At 44.2% G+C, this 23,892-nt stretch overlaps 1 protein-coding gene across 6 annotated transcripts in view; it reads right to left on the bottom strand.

Moving 5' to 3' along the window:
• The window catches only part of GRIA1 (glutamate ionotropic receptor AMPA type subunit 1), a 291,242-nt gene that overhangs the window by 19,434 nt on the left and 247,916 nt on the right, over nt 1-23,892 (bottom strand). For 5 of the 6 annotated variants that reach the window (XM_019750390.3, XM_019750391.3, XM_074313815.2 and 2 more), the window contains one exon: nt 20,022-20,269. In XM_019750390.3, the coding sequence (XP_019605949.1) occupies nt 20,022-20,269 (248 nt within the window). Of the gene's footprint in view, nt 1-19,850; nt 19,972-20,021; nt 20,270-23,892 lie in introns of all 6 variants that reach the window. The other variant, XM_088798749.1, reaches the window with a different exon arrangement.

The raw sequence follows: 23,892 nt of genomic DNA, 5'->3' as shown, positions 1-23,892 counted from the left end.
ACTTGCAGTTAGCATCACCATGCTCCACCGTTGACAGTTTTGGGGGACCACAGTCGCCTGCTCCAGTAAAGCCCAGTTAGTTGTCATCAGATCCCACGGCAGGGGTTTCTGGCCACATCAATGACAACATGTACATATAACATGTGCAAAGCCATCTGTGAAGGCCAAGGGCGTGAGTCTAAATTTCTATACCCACAGCCCTCACTTGCCCCACTGCAACCCTATGTAAATGTTGCTTATAAGGCTTGGTGTGCTGGGCACACTCGTGCATGAGTTCATGGCTGGAATGATTCGGTTGACTGGATTTACTCCCTCCCCCTTCAATGCCGAATCTGGTTCTTTAGGTAAGGAGCCGGCCATCTGTCGGACATAACTTGTACCACCTCCCGTTTTACTACTTCCTCCTAAGCATTTCTCTGGTGATGGGGGCACTTTACATTACGGCTCAATTTTTACGTAGCTGAGAGGGTTCACAGTCCACAAACAAGCAATAATGGGATGGAGGAGACGGGTCCACAGTGGGCAGCCAGGGGCATTAATGGGAAGGCGAATGGGCCTTCCAACCTAGTCATCTGCCATGGCCTCTTGCCCTGATCCCTTTACTGCTATAAACTCTGAGAGGCCTATGCCACCGCACTGTTGAGTGTAGACAGTGAGCAGAGCAGACATTTTAATTTCTATTGCTTTCTTCATGTGTTTGTTTTTACACGAGCTAAACTTTGGCTATCGGTTGACTCTGGTGTGATAAGAAGCATGTTGAGCCCTCCCTGGAAAACACTTTTTGACTCACGGGAGCTCTGTTTACTACAACCATTACCTTTTATTTATGTTTGTCAGTGGGTGGGCAGCTAACTAGACTGTGGCATATGGATCCCCAAAGGCAAAGGAGGAAGACTCCAAATGCTGTTTGTTGCCTAAAAAGGAGTTCGTATTTATGATTTCACTTACCCCACATTGTGAGTTTAAACGTGGCAATTTTCAAGCTGGGAAAACAGTTTCCATGAACAGATCCCAGAAATATACTCTTTAGTCTTTTAGATACATTTTTTGAGCCAGTGCTCAAGTGCGCATTCTCTCTCTCTCTCTCTCTCTCTCTCTCTCTCTCTCTCTCTCTCTCTCTCATTCTTCCTCTTAAAAAAAAAAAAAAGCTAAAATCCATTCTGTGCTTGACAACACACAAAGGGCATTGGCTGGCCCTGAGATTCTTCCTGAGGTAAGTTCATGGCAGAGATATACAGCCACTGCCTGGGCTTCATGACTCTTCCTTCTCCTCTGCCTCTCCATTGGAAGGGACAGTTGGTAGAAAGACTCAAAGTGGAGAGAGCAGGGTGTCGGTGCAGGAACGGAGGGTAACTGCACTGGAGGGGAAGAAGGTACAGGGAGCCATTGAAAGGGAGAATCAAGGTTGGTGTTACCAAATTCTTAATTCTCATTTTTGCTGTGAGCTATCAGATCACTTTTCTGTCTTCAGAAATAAAGACTCTACTCTTTGTTCCCCTTAGACACAGAATCCAGTTTGGGGTCAGTAGTGTGAAGAGGTGTTTGGAGAAAGTGAATAATCCTTATAGAATGAGCCCCACAATGGGAAATGTGGGAAACATTTATGTATGTCCTATATTTGTGGCTTATGATCTCACAATTAGATAAAAAATAGACTGCCAGGAAAGGCATTTAATTATATTTCACTTCTGAATGTCTCCCTTCCTGGATAATTCCCTGGACTTGAACTCTGATCCCTTATGCTGTAATGTTGTTCTAGCTGATTGGTGTATTGACTGCGTCTCCACAAATAGATCGTTAGCTCCCCAGAGCAGAGATGGTAGTTCCTTTGTTTTCAGATCCCTCCCCACAACATTTAGTATAAGATACTCCATGCAGTATAGGACCTTGAGAAATATTATTTTTCTCCAAATGAATGAACAGAATCCAAATGCATGTCATCTTTTGTGTCTCAAAAAGGACCAGAAAGGATGTAGAGAAAATGCACAGGATCATAGGACGATCATTGTGTGTTTACTGAGGGCTTATTACGGGCCAGGCATTGTACTAAGTACTTTAGATGCTTTATTTTACTTAATTCTCACATCCCTATTTGGTTGTCATGTTATTACTATTTCTATTCCACAGACGGATACATAACTTGCTCAAGATCCTAACCCAGCTCTGTGCGACAAAAGTCCAAGCATGTAACCACTGTACTTTCCAGTTTTCCTAAGATGCGGGGACACATCCCCTCCAGTGGTCACTTAGGCCCTCCCCCACCCCAGTCCTTTAAAAAATTTTTACTTGGCACACTGTTGTAACACCCAAGGATCTCTATTCTCTAAGCCCACAGCAGAACAAAGGCAGCAAATGAGAAAAGCCTCATCATAGGCCATTTCATAAGATGCTAATTTACAACTTGACTGTAAGGAAGGGACCAAAGCAGTTTTTTCCCCTTTCTCACCCTATCCCTCCTTTCCTCCTTCTTTTTCTTTCTTCCTTCCTTCATCCCTCCCTTCCTTTCTTCCTTCCCCTTTCTTCCTCCCTCCCTTCCTCTCTCTTTTTTCTTCTCCTCTTCCTTTTCCTCCTCCCCCTTCTCTTCCTCCTCCTCCTCTTCCTCTCTCCTTCTCTCGCTCCAAAAATGATGGTAGCCTGGGACTATACTGCCTCTGGCAAACTGCCCTATGAAGATGTGCCCTCTGGAAGATGCACTGTATTGTAATCCAGTGCCACTGGTAGTTGATACTGATAAAGTCCTCAAGAAAGGTTATGTTCAACAGTTCAAAACAACTTAAAGAGGTATGAATTTAAAAATAGTTCCTTCTTAAAATATTACATTGAAACAAAAGCCAAGAGCTTAATAAGATAAGAACTCAGATATCTGGAAAAGCCAGGGTTCTGGATAGTAGAGGCCGTCCTCTAGAGTGGCAGTAGTTTCCAGATATCTGGATTTCATGGATGAGTGGTAGGAGAACCAATACAGATGTGTGTTAAATCTTAATTTTGCCAAGTAAAAATGTTTACAGAGAGCAACCACCATCTATCATCACCTTCCTCTAACTGAATTAAGGATACTCAAAAAAATCAAAGAAATAGGAAGGACAACATTTCAGAATAAAGGGACATCCTTTAGGGTGAATGAGTTTAGACGCATTGTTCTTATTTTCCACTATAATTTGAATAAAAAATAGAACTGCAAGAATTAATAGCAAAGGATTTATAAAGGCCTCAAAGGATGTTTATAACAATTACTTATTTAATTAAATCTCAAGTAAGACTTTTCTTATGCCAAGTCCTGTGCTTAGCACAGAGCAAAACAAACATAAAGCAACAAAATGGAATCAGATATGGTCCTAATTCGGCAGAGTAAGACTCATCTAAAATGTCCCAGGTTCAGACAGATGTTCAGCAGAAGAGGTGATGGTCCTGGGTTATCAGAGCATGGAACGAGGCCCGTAATCACTGACATGGTGATGTGCATGACATTTATTCTCCAAGAGGGCCAACGAGCAGAAGAAACCCTCAACTACCTGAGCCCTGCCCTTCGGCCACAGGAGCTGATGAGTCCGTGGGAGCATTTGAATCAATGAATTATCTTTGGAAGTCTCGGGGAGGAAGGAGTTGGAACTCTGCAAGGAGTCTCCAGGGTGACCGTGTACTCAGTAAAGTTCAATGCATTCAACCTTACCACTGTGAAGAAGCTCGATTATCATATACTTGAAGGGAGATTGAAGTTTGGAAAAGGCAGTCAAGGGAGATTTTTCAGATGGTTTTAATTGGGCCTCTGCTTATGAAAGGCTAAGGAATTCTGGGCTTCAGTTCTGAAGCAACTGTCTACACTTCTACTCTTTCCTCCAAAATCTTGAATTCAAGCATCTGAGGAGTGTTGGATGAAACAACCCCTGAAATTTACTCCCAGCCTGCTATGATACGCTCTTCCTTTCCTCCCCACCCCAAGAAGCTTCAGTTTTCATCAGACTAGGCTGCTAAGCATCCTGCTTTCTTTCAACTGGTATTTTCACTTGCTTCTATGTGCTTGCACCTTGTTTTTCTCAACTTTTCTCCTAACACCCGGTTGCCCTGCAACACTACCCATGCTTTCCTTGAAACACTTCTTGATTTATCATTGATCTTTCTTTTAAATTTCCCTGGCACCTAGCAGTCCATTTATTGCTCTACCTACTACTATCATTTCATGTATATTTTAGTCTTTAACTTGATTATAAAGAGTTGGTGTCTTTGGGTCAACTCTCTAACTATGTATGAGGGCCAGGTAAGTGTCAAGGACTGTGCTAAGTATTTAGTAGGAAGAAAGAATCAAACAAGTTATAAATCTCCTCCTTCCAGGAATGTACAGTCGAGTGTGGGAGGCAGAAAAGCTTCTCCGTAGGTCATGGAAGACTACCTGATTTTAAAGTGAAAGGTTAAGGAAGCACCAAAAAAGGAGAGCGGTCGATTCTGCTAAGGGGCGGGAGTTAGAAAACCATCAGCGAGTGCTCTGTGGAAAGGGAGAAGTAAACTCAGACGCCTAGAGCTAGCCAGCACAGGGCCTGTGGGTTCTGATACCTTCCCGGGGGTGAGGTTCCAACGGCTGACCGAGTCCACGTCGTGAATCCTCTGCTAACAAGTCAATACTCTACTGTGGGCAAGGGAGAGATGGAAAGTGTTTCAGCAGGGAGTGGCCTCAGGCCGGCTTCCCATCTATATCCAGTCGTCAGTTCTGAGTACATGCGTATCAATTAATTAATCAATAAAATGACTCATGACAGGAACAGACAAGATCAAAAGTTTTAGCCCTGGATCCAAGGATAATGGAGACAGTGGGTCACTGCAAAGTAAACAGCGCCCACTTGGAAACCAGGGAGTGGAAGAGGAACGAGACTTTTTCTCTGAGAGGCTGGAGGGCAGGATTAGATCAGGGACACAAGCCACAGGCACACAGATTGCTGCTCAGGGTGGTGGCAAACTTTGGAGCTGTCAGAGCGCTCTGGGAATTGCTATTGGAAAAGTAGTAATTTGGTGGGACATTGGTGGTGGGACAACTGTTTATCAGTAAAAACATGGAGAGAATTCATGGACTAGATAAAAAATTGGGATTTAATCAGTGGTTCCCAAAAGGCTGGTCAAATGTTCCAGGCCAATTAGTGATGAGGTTTTCACTTATCAATGGGAAAATGAGGGAAGATAAGAAATTATAGTAAGTTTTCTGAAAGTTGAACTTCTCCATTTAAAGTTCAGTTCTTTATGTGCAGTTATTTCCTTCCTTTTTTAGTGTTACTATATTTCTTCTCTTATTAAATGATGTTGAGAGGTGGTGATTGTTGGTTTTGTTTCTTGGAATGTCTTTCTTTGGCAAGAGAAAACATTGTCCAGTGTCTCTCCTTCCCCCTCCCCGTTGCCTTTCTTGGCCTTGTATCGGTCCATGACATCTGTGGTCTGAGAACCACTGGGAACCACTTCTAGGGGAAGAGACTTGAAGGGGCTCTGCAGGTGCCCTCCAGGATGCCGCAACTGATGCGTGTGGTCTAAAGACTTTTTGGGGGACTGCGAAGGGTGGGGATTGTCTTGCACGGGACGAAAAGCCCGTGTACAAGCGAGCACGGTCATTCGAACGCTCCCTTCCATGGGGCTTGCGCGTTCCGAGGCCCAGGGTGCTCCCTCGGTCAAGAAGGTCCAAGGATAATGGAGATAGTGGGTCACTGCAAAGTCCTTTCTCCCTTTACAGTTGGCTGGGCTGTAGCAGCCTCTCTTCCATATGCCTACGGAGGGTGAGTGAACCACTGCTGCTGAGGGTCTTGGGGAGAAACAGTCTTTGGGTGTTTCTGCAACTTTGCTGGGTATGGGAGCCTCAGCCTGAAGCAAGAACCAAAGTTTGTAGGGCCTGCTGTGCCCGAGGGGAGGGTGGTTGAATCCAGGGCAGGATGGGGTGTTTATCGACCTGGGACCTGGAAGCACTCCTTTAGTCACCTCCCTTGTGGACAGTGGTCTGAAAGGCTCCTTCTGTCTTTAGTCCAGGCTATGACATTGTCAGTTTGTCCATGTGACTGTCACTGATGGGGAAGAAAGCTAAGGGTGCATAGGACTGCCCGCCTAGTAACCTGGGCGGGTGCGTAAAATGGTCGAGGTTAAGCTGCAGGAAATAAAGAGTTACTGGGGTTACAGCAGGAGCCTCATTTAAAATGGAAACATCCTTAAGGAATATAGGTAGGCTCCAAATTCCCTTTACCTGTGACCACTCCAGGTGGTTTTCCCTCTGGAGTATATTTAAGAAACAGATAGTTCTGTGATCTTATGAGAAGGAATGTTAGTCAGGCAGTGAGTCACCCAGAAGACAGAGGTTCTGTCTTTGGTTTCTGACTTTACAAGACAAAACAAAGGAATTAGGATTAAAAAAAAGAAGAAGAAAGGAAAAACAAAACACACGTATAGAGCACTCTCTTAATTTCTCTACTCTGAGACAAAGATTCTGAAGATGCTGAAGGAAGGAGTGTAAAGACCTGATCTGAGTCCCTCACTCATCTCTCTGATTAAGTTATATGACAAGTCCTGTAACTGCAGCGAGGGTGACCAACTGGTCCCAGTTTGCCTGGGACTTTCCTGGTTTTAGCACTGAAAGTCCCACATCCTCAGAACACTCTCAACAACAGGCAAACCAGGATAGTTGGTCACCCTAACTATACCTCAGTTTTCCCACTTGTAGACTGGGAATAATTACATGCTCCTGTTCCAGCTGCCTGTGGGGTGAGGATCAAATGAGATACTAGATGGGAAAGTGCTTTAAGATGAGTTCTGGACAAACAGGTGGCTGGGTTGGCCACTGAAGCCAAGCCTTTGTGTGTTGACTCCTGCCCTACCTGGAACACTTTGCCACGTTGTGGAACCCTCTTCATCTTACAAACTCTAACATAACGTTGTTCACTGCAAATTCTCATTCAGTGTCCTCAGGCAGAGTGGATCAGGGCTTCCCTTCTGTCCTGCCACAATTTCCTCAACTTCTGACAACAAACCCATAACTCCGTTATCCACCATCAGCTCCTCCAGGCAGATTGAGAGCTTTCAATGGTAGGCACCCTGCTCCCAGCTTACTAGCTAACACAGTGGCTGCTTGATACATGGCGCTGAATGAAGGAGTGTTTTTACATTTCTGAGATGTATGTTGAATCCCCAGAAACTTGAGTCAGAGGTTACTTGAATCCCCAGAAACTGCACACGAGTTTTACATATCTGATATGTATTTCTGGCCCTGTAACTTTCTTTAGGGCTACGATCCCTGATACAGCACAGAGCTAATTGGGGCTCTGAAGCCTGGCCCCTCCAGCAGCGATTCTACAGACAGAAAGCATTTTGGAGGCGTTTCGACCCCCAGCCGGCCTCATATGGTGACAAGCAGGTGTCCACAGTTCATTTGCAGCTAACAGCCAACCACCTTCGGTCCTGTAATGCAGAACCATGTGCCAGCAGCAGCAGGCACTCGGGTCTGTGTCAGGCACCTTGGAGATGCTTGACAAAACATACTGGAGGGAATGAATGAAAATCTCCCCACAATTAGCGGAGGGAGTGGAAACACCGTTCAGGATGAGAGCCAGCCCACGGGTCTCATCTCAGTCGGCTCTGGTTCAATGAAAGGAAGAAAAGCTGGGCCCACTCTAAGGACTGGCCACCGAAAGGCAGACATCAATGTGAACAGAATGCTGAGCAGGGCTGCAGGACCATTATTTCTCATGGACTTTAAAATACACAGGGTCATATTGTTGGAGAATGATTTCCTCCAGCCTGGCCTGAACTTGTCCCTCGCTCTCACTCTCCCTTCTTCCCCCCCCTTTCCTCTGCCACCTCTAGTCTCTTAGCTCTTGCTTCAGCAGCTCCAGTCCAATCTGTCTTTTCCAGTGGGATTCCATGAGAGATTTTGTTTGATAAAATGATTCCCTGCTGAAAACAGCAATAGCAAAATTGAAAAAGAATGCACGAATTACCCTCCCCTTCACTTGTACTGTGTGCTTGCTGTATCTTTTACCTGAAATACCTTTCTCCCTATCTTGCTCATACATATTCTCCCCATTGGCTTAAGGCCCTGTTCAGGGACTGCTGCCTCTTCCTGGAGGCCTTCCTAGAACTCCCATCCTGGGGAAGGGCAAGATATTAACCCCTCCCTGCATGGTTTTCCCACTGTGCCTTGTTTATCTATCTGTTGATCTATGAGCTATCTATCGTTATGGTGCTTCTTCTTTCTTTTCTTTTTATTAGTCTTAGTCATTACTGGCTGGTGTCTTCTCTCTCTCTCCTTCTATCCTAACTGTGACTACCACTCAAACATTTGAATAGCTTACACCAAAATCAAGATTTCTAGTTTCTTTTGAAGAAACCAGGAGATCTGGCAACATTCCCACATGGCAATATTAGACCAGACTGAGTGGAGGCTGATCTCTCTAGACAGGCGTGTACTCTTTTGTTCACTAAGTCCCCTTCCTTTCCTATGATCTCCCAGATACTGTCTGGGGAGATTTCTATTTACAGTATACTGGAGTGGGGAAGAGCATAGGCTCCGAAGCTGGACTGCTTGGGTTCAAATTCTGGCTCTGCCACTTACTAGCTGTGTGACCTTTGACAATTTACTTCACGTCTCTGTGCCACTCATTCATCACCTATAAAATGAAGTTCTCAACAGTACCTACTTCATTGAGTTCTTGTGAGTATTACACGAATTAGGGAATGTATATGAGTGCTTAGAGAGTTTTGCCATATATAGCTGGTGCTTAATAAATATTAACCCTAATTATTCTTTACCATAGTGTTTGCACTGTGGTGGTGTTGCTTAGAGTAAGTATTGCCTGTACTCATGACTATTAAAAATGAGGAAACCACGTACAGGTTTAGCCTGGTCCATTTCACTCATTTTCTTTACCTTGACCCTGGGGTCATTTGAAGTTGCCGTCCTCGTTTTAGATGATGCATCTTGGGAATGCCAATGTCATAGTTTATTCATCTTTGCTGACACATCGTTAGAATTAAGTTCCATGATCCCAGTCACATACTTTCATGCTGCTTTTAGTTCACTAGTAATGGTCAAACAGATCGCGAGTTAAGAGTTGGTCGGTTTAATGTGTTACATGGTCTGTACAGTCGGAGTAGTATTTCCTGGTTGTCATGAATCAGACGGACCAGACACACCAACTGCTTTGATAGCACGCTCATAACGTCACCATGTCCAAGGAAGCTGGTGAGATGGGAATCGGTCCATAGGACAAGCAATCAGTGGGCGTTTCCTACATGCTAAATATTCTGTTAGCGTCTGAGGCACTGGTCCTTGCTTCATTGAACTGTACTTTGAAATGTAGGCAGAGAGAAGAAGGAAGCAGTAAGAGGAAAGATCTGAAGTGGGGAAAACTCATGTTTGTGAGCCCCAGAGACTGGCTGGACTAATGCTATGGATTTTTTTTTTTTTTAAATATTCCTCCCGAGGAGTAAATTTTATTCCCATGGGAATAGAGAATGTGATTGAGAAGTCCTTATGCTCTTTTTCTGCTAGGTGTTGGGCTGAGGAATGAATAACACATGTAAATTTCCCTGCCTGACTTTCTTTGGTTTGGATGCTCTGCTGGCTCTAGTTCAGAGGAAGTTGGTGCTTTTGGTGAGGGATTTACTGGGCCTTTGCCCCTTTTCCGCCTGAAGAACAGGCTGGTTAGATATGATTATTGAGCCAGGATCTCAACCTGTGGTGCATTCACAAAATGTTACTGGAACAGAGGGCCCCGTATTTCTGTGTGGGGGCTCAACTCAGGGCTACCCCTACCCGCTGCCTTTCTGCCTGCTCTCTGAGACCAGGCTTTGCTCAGGAGCTTCCTACGTTTCAGACATGTGGGAGGAAGCAACGTGGCTATTAGCTGAAAAGTTTGGGGCACCGAGTGTAAAAGGGAATAAAACTACATATTTGAACATTTCTGTCTCATAGTATCTGAGATTTCCATCTTATTGCAATGAAAAGAAGCCCAGAGTGGAGAAGGCAATCACTACGCTTTTGGGTCAGATCCCCAGACTAACAGGATAGATGGTGAGCACTGAAGGGAAGCGAAAGGCAAAGGAGAGCTGGAGGAGGAAAGGGGGTTACTATCCAAGGACCCCTTCAGCACCATGAGCTCTTCAGAAGTGGTTTCATTTATTCCCAAGACAATCCCATGAAGGTTGTAGCAGGATCCCCCTTTGGAAGGTGAGAAAACCAAGCAAGCCTCGGAGAGATAACTAGTGATAGTTAGCACTTCTTAGTCACTTTAAAATGTGCCAGGCATTGTGCTAGCACTAAGTATGACCTCATTTAATCATTTAACAACCACCCAAGTAAATACTTAGTGTTACCTCCAGTTGTCATCTTTGGGTAAATGGAGGTTTAGGGAGGTGAAGTCACTTGTCTCCGAGACGTGTCATTAACTGGCAGGCCTGGGTTGACATTCAGCCCTGACTTCAAGAGCCTGACCATCAATCCATGGTCCATACGGCTGCTTGCTACTTTCCCCAGATCACATGGTTGTAAACGTGGGAGGCAGGGTTTGAATGAGGGTCTGATCAACACCAAAGCACATTGGCTTCTCAGCCCCACGTGCCCTGAGTGGCAGAGCTGGGGACAAGTATCCAGACCTCGTCCCTCCTGGTCTGCCTTTGTATTGCAGCAGCTGCCTTCTTAGGAAAGGGAACAGGCTGGGCAAATCTGAAGTAAAGTTGCTGAAGAGAGGGAGAAAATAAATGAAAGATACTATTTTTGACAGCAACAGCCTCTTAAAAGAAAGCAATGCGCAATTTGTGTGTCAAGAAAGCAGTGTTTTGGCAGGTAAACCTGCGCTGGGCACCTATTCTCGCCTTGGTTAAGGCCACTCATTTCTCTTGGGGTTCATCTCCCCAGACCCACCCTTGCCACCTTTCTCTGGTGGCAAAGGCAGTGAGGGATGCCTCCATTAGCACAGAGGTGGGTATGTGCAAAGAACGAGGGTTTCAGAGTTAGGCTTTGTCGTTAAAGTCCATCTCACCAGTCCCTGAGAACCTGGGCGAACTGTCCCCTCTCTGAATCTTAGTTTCCTAACCTGCGAAAGAGAAATGATAATACCTAAATCAAAAGGGGCGGGGAAGACGAATGCACTGAATACAGAAGCATTACCCAGCGCACAGTAGGTACGACATGAATGTAAGTCTCCTCTTCTCCCCCCACCCCACCCCCACACGCTTACAGTATGATCAGTCTAAAATGATCTGCTTTTCATTGTTGAAAGGAATCAGAAGCACTATAGAGCTTGAGCAGCATGAAAATCTTTCAGGTGTTTCGGATCAGTCTGTCATGGGCAGGCAGGGAAACTTAAACCTCATTGGCTGTGCCCCTTTGCCATGTTTAGGTAGAGGGCAAAGACATCAACCTGTGATATGGCCTTGGTCCTGAACAGAAGGACATGTGTGCCCCACAGAGGCAGATGGTACCAAAAGGAGGCAAGGATTCCCTTGGGAATTCAGGCTGCGCAGACAGAGCCATTTCTGTTTGTGGAACCTCCGTTTTCCTAAGTGTATATTGGTTGGATAGGACTAAATAAAGTTGTGTGTGTGTGTGTGTGTGTGTGTGTGTGGTGGAGGGGATAGCAAATGATCTTTAGTCTCCAAATAATCATTCCTTCCTCACAATTTCCCTCCTTCCATCTTTGAGAAGGCATTCTTGCCTAATGGTTGAGAAGAGTTTCTGGAAACAGGCTGCCTGGGTTGAAAATCCAGCTCTCCCATTTCCATGCCAGGTAATGTTGGGCAACTTCTGGAACGTCTCTGTGCCTCAGTTTCCTGAATCGTGTGATCAAGATGAAAACAATGCTCCCTTCCCAGGGTTGTCGTTAGAATTATATAAGCTAATGGACCTCAAATACTTCCTAAAATTCCTGGGATCAGTCAGCGCTAGATAAAGTCGTTTTGTTAACAATAGGTGTTACCACCACCACCACTGAAAATGCTAAATCAAGCCCTGGTCAGTCCCCTGCCTGGACTTGGGCACCAGGCTACTGCGCCCGTCTCACAGGAGGCTTTCTTGGAACTCTGATCCATCCCAAGTGTCCTGACCTGAGAGGCTTCTGTATTGATGCATCTCTCCTTTGATAAAACTCCAGTCTCCTCTCTCTCTCTCTCTCTCTCTCTCTCTCTCTCTCTCTCTCTCTCTCTCTCTCTCTGTCTCTGTCTCTCTCTCCCCCCTCCCTCTTTCCTTCCCTCCCTCCCTCCTTCCCTCTCTCCTTTCTTTTCCCTTTTTTTTCTTTCTCCCCTTTCATCCCCCCGGCTCCCTCCCTCTCTTCCTCTCTCTCCAGCTCTTCAGAGGATGCAGGCAAATCCAGCCTCTCTGCTCAAAGGGCTTTGCCTCTGATCAGGCCCAACCTGGGTCACAGAGTTCACGGGGTTACCATGACAACGAGCATCCCTGGCTACCCATCAGGAGGCAAGGACCAATGGAAACCAACTGTCATTTCCCTGGGACATACTGTATTTATTCTCAGCAGCAGGCCCTGTACCAGTACTTTACTATGGGGAGAGGGTGGGAGGGAGGGAGGGAGAGAAGAAACATCAGGGTTTTATTTTTTCAGTGTGTTCTCTGCGGGGGAGGACCACAAATTGTTCTCAGAGAGAGGCATTTTATTTCTAATGCAGCCAATGCAGGGGGCTGAGGATAGGGCTCATGTACATTTCTGATGACCACAGTTGGTTTCACAAGTTAAAATAAATAACTTATTTGACTCAAAAGTGAGTTTTTGGTAGGTCTAATGGGAGGAGGATGGGGTGGAGAATTATCGTTAATGAGTACCCTCTGTGACAAACACTTTATGCTATTTTATCAAAACTCAAAGCAACTGCAATGAATGATTATTCCAATTCGACAGGAAAGAAAACAGGCTCATAAAGTTACAGTGGTTATTAAGCTAGGGCAAGCTGCTGGTAGAGTAATGGCCCTTGAACTTGAATTGAGGTTGTTTGACTCCAAGGATTATTGTTTCAACACCATTCAGTGCAATTTCCCTGTCACACTCCCATCTTATTAGTCTTCTTTCTCTTTCAGAATGGCCTCCTCCTCATGTGCTGCCTCCTCAGACCACTTGTACATCTGTGTTCCCTGCCCTCTAGCCCTGTTTTCCAAAGTGGACTTGTTGTCTACCTTCTAACAGAATCACCTTTAACAAGTCCTTGTTAAAACTGCACATTTCTGGGTAAAATTGCACACCCTCGACCTGCAGAATCAGTAATCTCAGGAATTAGAGTCAAGAAAGGAGCGTTTTGAAAACCACCTTCCCTAGATAACTTTGATACATACTAAAGTGGGGAAATGGTTCTTTAGAGTAATAGATTCAACACCACACAAGACAACACTTGCTTATTTGTTTCCCAATTATATTCTGGGTCAATGTGACTCTGGAAAAGCAGAGAACTCTCTTAATGGCCTCTGTAACACTCAGATCAGTGTTAGGCAAAAAAAAAAAAAAAAAAAAAAAGAGTGTTCAAGAAAGGCCCACTGAACCAGCTTGAAGATGTAATCATGTCAGACGGTGCCAGTGGGGAGGTGGGAAACTAGGAGACCTCCATCCCTGGACATGAGAATTCTCCCCATAAAACTTTGTGGTATCGTTTCCTGAGTCATGGTCTTACCCACCCTCCTGCCTTTAGCCAGATACCTACAGGGGCAGGTGGTTCTTAGGAGATATTTTTCAGCCTAGGTTTGTGTGAAGAAAGAAAGTGTATTCAGTAGGAATGTCAATTTGACTAAAATGCTGATGATCAATCTTGAGCTAATGTCAAATTAAAAAAAAGCACCTGTAGGCAAGTGACAGTCAATGCCGCAGGAAGAGGGACAAGGTGATTGGCAGCTGCCGTCATTCTTGCTTGTGTACTGTGAATTCCACACCCCTCGCAGTGATGCCTTTCTCGACCTTCCAGGCATCCCAGAGGTAAAACTGAGGAGGTGGCAACAATTCTGTTTGCGAGGTACACGCCATAGCTACCCATTTTCTGTCCTTGCCAGAATCAGTTTGTACCTGGTCAGGCCTTAGGCAGGAGCACAAAAATCCCAGAAAGCTCACGGAACACGCTGCTTTCTCAAACTACCAAGGCTACTCCTTCCATCTGTCCCCATCCCATTATGACCTGTGACCACATTCATTATCTCCTACCAAAATGACCACAACAGCTTTCTGAATCACCTCCCTGCCTGTGAGCCTGCTCTCTCTGATGCGTACTGCAAACCACTGCCGGGATAATCTTCAGAAACCTGTCTCATTAGGGTCCCTCCACGTCAGTGGCCCCTACCGACATCAAATCAAACATGCAGAGATATTGGAAAGCTTCACAGTATGACCACAACCAATTGCTTTTACTTATTAATACATTCTCTAGTTGAAGTGGACCCCTCAGTGTTCCTGAAAACAAGCCCTATGTTTTCCCATTTCTGGGTGTATTTACTCCATCCTCTCCATCTGGAGCACCCTCTCCCCACTTCTTATCCATCACCATTCTTTAGAGCCTCTATTGGATGTTACCTCTGCTGCAAAACCTTTGCAAAACCTGCCATTCAAATCTTCACTCTCCTCCTGAGTGTTTCTGACTCTCTATGGCGTTGGATAGAATAATAGGTGTCTGTGTCATTCTGCTCATGAGCCATCTTGGATTATGCGTCATTTAGGGGCGGGGATTGCGTCTGTCACCACTGCTGCCTAAGCATTGCTCACAGCGCACTGTGTGGAGAAGGATTCAGAGAAGAATCGATGAAGTTGAATGGAAAGCACAGGGGGCGGGTCTCAGAGCATCCTGGGTGCCCTCCACCCATTAAGCGGCAGGATGCGGCTGCCCTGTGCTCCTGTCCCCTTGGCCCATACATCTGGCATGGACAAAACGCGTGACAGAAGATAAGCATGTCATGATCACAGAGACCAGAGAAGACTCCACATAACACAGGCACAGGTAAAGACCACACTTTGACCAATGTCCTGATTAGGGCATAATTCTTAGCAAATCCATTGAATTACTGGTAGATAGTTTGCGAAAGAGAATCATTAGTTGATATTTTAACTTAGGCCAATTTGGTGTGGATTCCTTCGTGCATTAGTAAAACATGGGCCCTGACTCCTTACTTAGAAAATTTGAACACACTCTCTCTCACGGAAGGGAGTATTTATCATAACAAAGGAAAAAGATTTCAGTGCAGACCAGAAGATACATTGAGCTGGCAACAAAAAGGCCAATAAGATCATAATTAGTAAACTTACCAATTGCCTTTCCCTAGTGACCAGCATAGGCTGCGTTGGTCTTTATCCACAATCTAAGGGCTTAGAAACGGAACTCAGCCCCTCGCCCAACCCCAAACATGCAGTGACAGCCAACAAACAACATCTGTTTCAAAGAAACACCGCCTGTCCAAATGGAAAAATCAAACACTGAACCACCTTGCTTCATCAGAGTATTTGGTTCCAGAGCAGAAGAGACAAAACAAAACAACACACAAAAACACCAAAAAACCCTTCTGTCACTAACACTTTTAAGGCTCGGTAGGGACTGTGGCCTGGCTTCTGCCAAGTAGACTTGGCAAGTTTGAGAGGAACATTTGGGCCTTAGCACATTTGGGCCTCTGAGGCAAAGCTGGGTGATCTGCCTTGGAGGAATCTGGAGCTTGTTTTGGGCAGGTTAGGAAGAGCAAATGGGCCACAGGTGTGGGGAGGACTGGCCTGAAGGAGAGCCAGTGCTGCAGGAGGACTGCCAGGAAAGTCCTTTCTTGAGGCAAGCACAGGCATTACGTCTGGAGCATCTCTGCCTGCGAGGGCTGCTAAAGCCTCACCTTTTCCCGGGAGAAGAAATGTTCATAGCAATGCCTGTAGCATCCTGAAGCAGCTTTCTGCAGCACAGACACTGATTTCTTTTATTTTTTTGTCAATTCCAGTTGACATTCAATATCATTTTCTATTTGTTTCATGTAGTGTAGATGCTTCTAAAGATTTTGCAGCTTTGTGAAACGCTGGACAGTCTTTAAGAAAGTATGTTCTACAATTCTAAATAATTTGGAGACAAAATTGGTTTCCTCTGCTGCATTGTCCGCATATATCATCCCCTTTTTCAGTGGGGCCTGAGGAAACACGTACTGCCCCTTTACTCTTCTCACATTCCACCTCTCTCATGTAGAATGGCTTCCTGGGATCAAATCAGTGGATCTAAGATTGCTGGAGCAGGCATATGTGTCTGTGGCATCTGATTTGTGATGAGTCTTTGGTATTCAGTCGTGCCTTGGGGAAATGGCATTATGTGGGGCATGTGAGGTATGATGAAAACCTGGCTGGAGAGTGTGCTGGGGATGGGGAGGGGTTACTCATATTTTCTGTAGCCGTTTTGCAATGGTATGTTTCATGGAACCTCTACACTCTGGGCAGCTTTAATAGAATGACTCCTTTTAATGAGGAGGTCAGAAGTAGAATCCCATAGAAACTCATGGCCTTCCTAGGATAAGCATTACTCTTCTGTTTTAGAGTCAGGAAGCCCCACGGCTGTCCTAGAGGTTGCCACTGGAGAGACAGGGGCACTGGGAGAAGCTGGGAGCTTGTGGGCATCAGTTGGGTATTCCTGACTCGCACATCAACCGTCAATGATCTGCATGTGGGATATGTGCGTACATTTCTCTTGCTCTTTCTTCTCAACCTCAATAAATGGCGTGTTATGTCTTACAGAGATGTGAGCAATAGAATTACGTGTTTCTTTGTTACAGAGTTGAGTTTTTTTTTTTAACATTTATCCCAGAAAGAATCTTTGAGAATACAAAACCCATAAAAGCAGCATTACTGCTCGAAGAAATGGGACTCAAAGCAGTGGTGCATTAAAATAAAATGAGCATCTACTATATCTTTTGTCCTCAGAGAAATGAGTGAATGCTCAGGGCTCCAGAAGTCTGCTTTTTTATTTTTGAGTTCATGGTTATTGTTTGGTCCCAGTGAGTAGGTACCAAGAACCTGGCATAAGTCTAGTCTCTTGCCTTTAACGGTGCTGGCAATCATAAAATCCAACACAGCGTTGGAGTAAGGTACAGCCAGGGCCCTGGAGTCAGACTGCCCCCTGTGCAAACATGGTCATGTCACCTAATGCTGTGCCTCTGCTTCCTCATCTGTAAAATGGGGGGAATGGTACTTCCTAGGGATGTGATGAGGATTCTGTGAGATAATGCACATACCACAATATGTAGCGTAGAGTAGGTACTCACTGTGTGGTAGCTTTTATTATAGTGGAAAGTCATTTGAGTGCCACATGACCTGAGTGTTAGCTTCATGTCACTCAAACATCCAATATTTTCTGAGTTTGTTACCTGTTCCAGGCACCTGTGTGTAGGATGGGGTGGCAGAAGTACTCTGTTGACTAGACCTCTCTGCACCTTGTTTTCTTACTTCCACATCCAATTATTCAGATCAAATGATGTCCTTGACGTATAGAGCCTTCAGTAAATTGTAACACTGCAGCATCTTTGACGTTTCTAGGCCTGTAAGAATGCTTTCTCTACTTTGGGCCTTTCTAGGGTGATGCTTTCAGGTTTCTGAGATAAAAGTCTCTTCCTTGCCAAGGACTAGCCTCTGGATCCCCTTTGCACTTTGCCTAAACTTGTACAGAGTCTTTTAAGTTCTTCCAGGCAAAAATGCATGATTGATAAACACCAGGCCATTTGGTTTCCCTTCACTAGGTCACATTCAATTGTGTCTGCGCTCCTACAGATATCTTTATTTCCTAATTTTCAGACAATTACTTAAAATTCTTCAATGTGTTTTTATTGTTCTTCAAATAAGGACAAAAATGCCTTACAAAATCCTTCCCTACTTCATTCTGCAATCTCAGCTTAATTTTTTCTACTCTTTATTACGTGTGTTTCAGGATCAGTTAACTTCTCTTAGTTTATTAATCCTACCGTTGCGCTTGCTGTTCCCTCTGCCTAAATTGTTCTTCTGTTCCCCTCCCCTCACTTCCCTCAGCTAAATCCTACCAATCTGTCAGGTGTCAGCTTGAAATAAAGCGTCCTTGGAAAAATCTCCTCAGCCATGCCCCACCCATTCTGCACACCGGATCGTACCTTGTTATCTCTGGGTGTGTTTGAAATCTTCTCCGCCTTTATTGTTCTGCAGTTTCAATTAAATTAGCTGCTGATTTTCATCTGTTCACCTGCTTGGGACTCATAAGTTTTGAATCTGAGTGTTTATGTTTTCCATAAATTCTAGAAAATTCCCTTCAAATATTGTTTCTACTCCATCCTCTCTTGTTTCTATCTGGAACTCATAGACGATGCATATGGAATTTTATTTTCTCTTTCATGTCTCTTAACTTCTTTGTTATATTTTCTATCTTTTATAACTGTCTGTGTGATCTTCTGGGGAATTTTCTCTAGTTTTTCCCCCCCGTGTACTAATTTTCTCTTCAACTTTGTATAATTGCTGTTTAACCCTTCCACTGAGATTTTATATCAATGATTACATTTTTTACTTCATTAAATCCTTTCTAAATATGTCTAGTCTTTTATGATAGTGCCTTTTTCTTTTAAAAATATTTTGCATTAGTACATCTTTAGTTGTACTTCTGGTTCGTGTTCATGTAGATTGTCACATCATTTATAACTTTGCCCTGCTTAGGGAAACCCCAGAATAAGCACCAGAAAGGGTTATGCTTTCACTCTGGTCTGGATTTCCTTTTCCTTTTCTGGCCTAGGGCCTTCCAAACTTGCATTTAAAAGGCTATTTGTTATACCTTTCCCCAGCATATCTAGGTGTTTTATAGGGGGAGTTTTGTTCTGCCATATTGCTGGAAGTAGGTCTCCTCTGGGTACCCTTTTACAGACTATCACACTACTTGTCATCACTGTCATGAGCCATTAAACAATAATCATCTGTTTAAACTCTGACGTCTTCCCCGCAAGAATGTAATTCCACAGGGACAGGAACTATGTCTGTTTTGTTGAAAATTGTAGCTCCAGCTCCTAGCCTACTGCCTAGACCACTGTAGGGCGTAATGTTATTGGAATTAATGAATGAATAGAGGCAGAGTGGCTCTGGATGTCATGTCAAAATGGGTTAAGAATCCCTCTCCATCCATTTGCAACCCTTTAAAATACCCCTTACCTTTCCTGGACCACGTACCACCCGCCTGTAAAATGAGTTACTCCCTCTGTAATTGACATAATGTCTCACAGGGGACTTCACACTGCACGGTTTTCATGCACCTTCTGTAGAGATTATCTCATTTGAACTCACTGTCACCTTGGACCTAGGAAGGGCTGGGATGATGATCCTCTTTACAGATGAGAAAATGGAAGGGAGGGGAGATGGTATGTCTTACCTTCTGTAAGACAGTCAGTAGTAAATCCCAGGATTAAATCTATGTCTTCTGATTTCAAATCGATAGGACTCTACCTTAGCTGTTTGGAATGACTACCAGAGCTTCTTTATGTGAAAGTAAAGTCCGGTTTGCTTCTTTACTGAACTACCTGTTTCTTGCTAAAGAAATCAGTTTCTAGGAAAGAAGAGATGGTGCCATTCATTTGGTGCTATTTTGATTTCAACAGCCAGAGTGTCAGGACTCATACTATTTGATTTTTCATTTGGACAATGTGTTTATGTTTCTTTTGAGACAAACATTACAAACCACCTTCTGTCAAAGAATCCAGGTTGCTGGAGAACTCTGTTCGTGGCCTATTTGGATGCAGGGGTGTCTGGTAAAGGATGGTGTGTTACAGATCACATGACAGAGAGAAACACAAGGTTGACTGATGTTTTACACACTTGGTGGGGAAAGGTGAGGCATGAGGAAGAACACATAGGCAGCAGCAGTCATAGCAAGCTGAAGCCCCCAGGTCAATTTCCAACCTCAGGGCTGAAGATCTTGGGTGGCTGGAGTCTCCCAGGCCCACCGGTGTCCAAGAAGAGCCCTCCTGCACAGGTGGTGTCGTGGCATTGGAGCCATGTGGCAGACACAGCAGCTTCATTCCTGAGACAGGGTGGGGAGGAGTACCAAGGAAGCAAATCTTGGCTACTTACCTTAGGGCGGACCCCTTGGGTGTCGCAATGCCATAGCCTTTGGAATCCAAGTTACCTCCCACCTTCATGGTGTCACAGGGTTTCCGCTGCTCAATGTACTCATTCATGGTGGACTCCAGAAGGTAGGCGTATTTGCCTTTGGATTTCCTCACTCGGATCATCCCCTCCTCCGTGGTCCGCACAAACACTGATGGCTCTGCTGACTTCATGTATGTCCACATCTTCTCAAACACGGCAATTTTAGACCTCTGGCAGGGGATAGGAACAAAACTGGAATTATGCACTGGCTGCGCTTGGAACTGAGGTCAGCACACACACTAATGAAGAGCTGAGTTTAACTTGATCACACATTCATGAGTGAGATTAGCTCAGGAAAAAACAAATTATGAGTGATTGCAAAATAAGAGGCTCTAATTAGTACCAGTAGGTTCCAAAGTACAAATATCTTCCAAATACAGAGTGAACAGAATAGCTCAGAATCTTTTAATTACTGCTGAGTAATTATATTCCTGTTAAATATGGGGAGAGTTAAGAAACTGGAGCTCTGTTTGGCTTTTAAAGACATTTAAAAAAACCCCAAACCTATCTATTGTTCAGTAAGGCCGTATTTATACAGCCCAGATGTGGAAAGCTGAGTATCAGTGGAATCTGTTTTCATTATTTAAGGACAATAGTGAAGAATTTGGGGATCGTGGATGCCGAGTTTCAGTCATCCCATATTGTGAGACTTGCCCTCAGAATGTAAATTGCTGTCTGATGAAGCTAGTAACTTGGGACCCAATAAGGTTACCTGTTTAGATTTTAAAAGCTTCTGAATCTAGCCCAACTGCTTTCCTGTTTCCTCCTGAACTCATTTTGGGGCTCCCCTCCTTTGGGACTTTGCCTTGGCTGTTTGTTCCACTTGATACGCTGGTTCTTTCCAGCCACATTCTACTCATCCTTTCACAGACCAGAACAGACTAGAACAAATCCTACGTATTCTGAGGCCACCTCAGCTCCAAGGACAGTAGTTCTCAAACTGTAGTGGAAGCCAAAATTAGGTACAGAGATTATAAATATGTAGATCCCCCTGCTCTAAAACTGGAGATTCTGATTTCACAAGTCTGGGGTGGAGCCTAGACGACACCTCTTTCAGAAGGTGCTCAGGTGATGCTGAGCTGTGTGGCTTCTATGACCCTTACTTTGAGAAAATGACACATTGTCCGGGTATCACTGGATGGCCAGGCTTGATTTCTAAGATAGGGAGTCTCCCCTACTTGTACATAAGTCTGAAGTCTGGTGGACACACCCTGAGGGCAGGGCCAGCTTCCCTTCTGGGGGTCCTTCACACAGTCTAGCCTTGCACATAGTAGGTCCTTAGTCAGGGCCCATGATCTAGAACCACAGATCAACCGTCTCATTGAACATGTTCTTTCTAAAAGGCATCCTTTTCCCAATGGATAGATGTATTTCAGGGATACTGGAGTCTGGCTTTTGAAAATGCTTTGTAGATGGACAAGTGTTAAACATATACAAGCAACTATTTTTTTTAAAAAGACAGTCACTACTAGAGTCATGAAATCTATTGAATCTAGTGGTTAATATATAGATGACAGGTTTATTTAGTATAAAATCATCATTACACGTGTACTAGGTCATTTTTCTTTGCACACAAATATCAGATTTATTTCCTTGATATCAACATCAAGTGTTGGCCAAATATTTATACATATTAGGTTGCTGTTTGAGCCAACTTATCTGTAGAGATATTTGGGCCCAGGAAATTTCTAGGGCTCCAGGGAAAATTAATGGAAATAGTTACTGAGAATTTCAGGGAGGCATTTGGTAGAGTGAGCCTTAAGTTTTTACCATTCTATGATTAGATAAACTAGATGACTTGTTTTACAGTGTGGTTTACAGTCCGGAAAGGACACTGGTCTTGGGAGTGAGGCACCCTGGGTACTAGTCTTAGTTCTACCGTTAACTTTCCCCATCTGTTCCATAGAAGTTGGGGCAGGTCATCTTTAAGCCTAGCTGGAAATGCCTGATTCTTTATATGAAAATACATCATTCAAATAACAATGTCAATGTGAGAAAGAGGAAGAAAGAAAGAAAAGGGAGTATTTCAAAGTTAGGGGAAGAAATACCCAGAACAAGTCATACCGTATTTCCCTGAAAATAAGACCGGGGCTGATATTAATTTTTGCTCCAAAAGATGCATTAGGGCTTATTTTCAGGGGATGTCTTATTTTTTCATATATAGCAATCTACATTTATGCATGAACAACAATCTACATTTATTCATTTATTCACGTACGAAAATCTACGCTTATTCAAATACAGTCATGTCATCTTCTTCTGGAACATCGTCATAACTCTCCAAACCCCGAATTCCAGCTTTAATTTCTTGTGACTCCATTTCCCGTAGAACAACTGGCCCCAATCTCTCATGTCCAGCAATAGAGCTCTCCTTAAATGAGCACTTCTTGTCCATGTAGGCTGCTCATAGTGCCTTGGTGACACAGCTGTCAATGATTTTATCCCATGAATTCTTCACCCAAGTCACGACTTCTTGCAGGCTAGGCTTCCCAGAGTTTGCACGCTGATTTCTCTCCATTCCATTTTCAATGTAGTCATTGATTTCCATGCGCAAATTGTCCTTGAAGGGCTTGTTTATTGCAATGTCAAGAGTCTGGAGATAGGCAGTCATTCCTGCGGGAATCATTATTTGATCTATTCTTCTCTCTGTGAGGAAGTTCTTCATGTCTTTAGCGTGGCGAGTGCTGGCTGAATCCCAGACTAACAGACCTCTTTGGCCACCTCGCAAAACAAGTGGCAGCATTAAATTGACCCTCTTCCTTATAACTGCTTGTGACCACCAGCCTTTTTCAGTTTCAAGACCATACATGCCTGAAACACATTCAACCTTATCTTTCTTACCTTTAGTGATGATTAGAGGTGGGGCTTTCTTTCCATCCAGACGAATTGCCAAAATACAGGTAACATGTGCACTTTCGTAACCAGTGGAGGGAATGTAGATTGACGAGGCACCCCTCTGATCAATTGTCGTTTGAAATCCTTGGCCCATAAACACTGCAGTTTCATCCATAGCTATCATGTTGGAGAGTTGGAATTTAGAAAAGTCGATGCCATCCCCAAAGGGCTAGAATGCAAGTGCACGTTTAATAACTTCAGTATCTTCCAGCTTGAACAGTGTTGTCGATCTTAGAGACAGTTCATATCGCTGAAGGAAGCCATCCATCCAGTGTTGTGATGTTTTGAATTCTTTTGCGGATATTTCTAACTGGGGTGCCATTGCAAGGGCAAATGCTTGAATATCTGCCCTGTTCACAGCCAAAGCCTTTGCTCTCCTGTCAGCAATCCATTCACAGATGATGTCTTCCAGCTCAGGAAATAATGGTTGCTGACCTGATCCACACTTGTGCATCTTAGCATTTCCCTCATCCGCCTGTTGACTGAGGTTACCGTACTCTGCTCACCATTTTCAGACCATTCGGAGATCCAATTTCTTCTCTTTGCAGAAAGCCGTAAGATTCTTGCCCCGGGAGTCCTCCATGATTCCTTTCTTGTACTCGATGGAATAGCTCTTTCTTTTCACACGCATCTTGTCGGAGGGTCAAAATATTATTCTCTTTGAATCTACCATTAAATCAAGTGTTAATTGAAGACTTACGAGACAGGAGTGGCAACAAAAATGATGACAGTTAAGAATGATGGTCCACACAAAAGCGACGAAAAATTGCAGGCACCGAAATTCAGAAAATGTTTCTTCTTTTCACACGAGTGCATTAAGTACGTCCATTACAACACATGACGTATTGAATTATGAAGATTCGTATTAGACACAACCACGTTCATTTGTTATCAAGTG

The sequence above is a fragment of the Rhinolophus sinicus genome, chromosome 5 (assembly GCF_057876585.1).
Source record: "Rhinolophus sinicus isolate RSI-liver-muscle chromosome 5, RSI-T2T, whole genome shotgun sequence".
In the NCBI taxonomy this organism is placed as follows: domain Eukaryota; kingdom Metazoa; phylum Chordata; class Mammalia; order Chiroptera; family Rhinolophidae; genus Rhinolophus; species Rhinolophus sinicus.
This window is presented reverse-complemented; position numbering and strand designations above follow the sequence as displayed.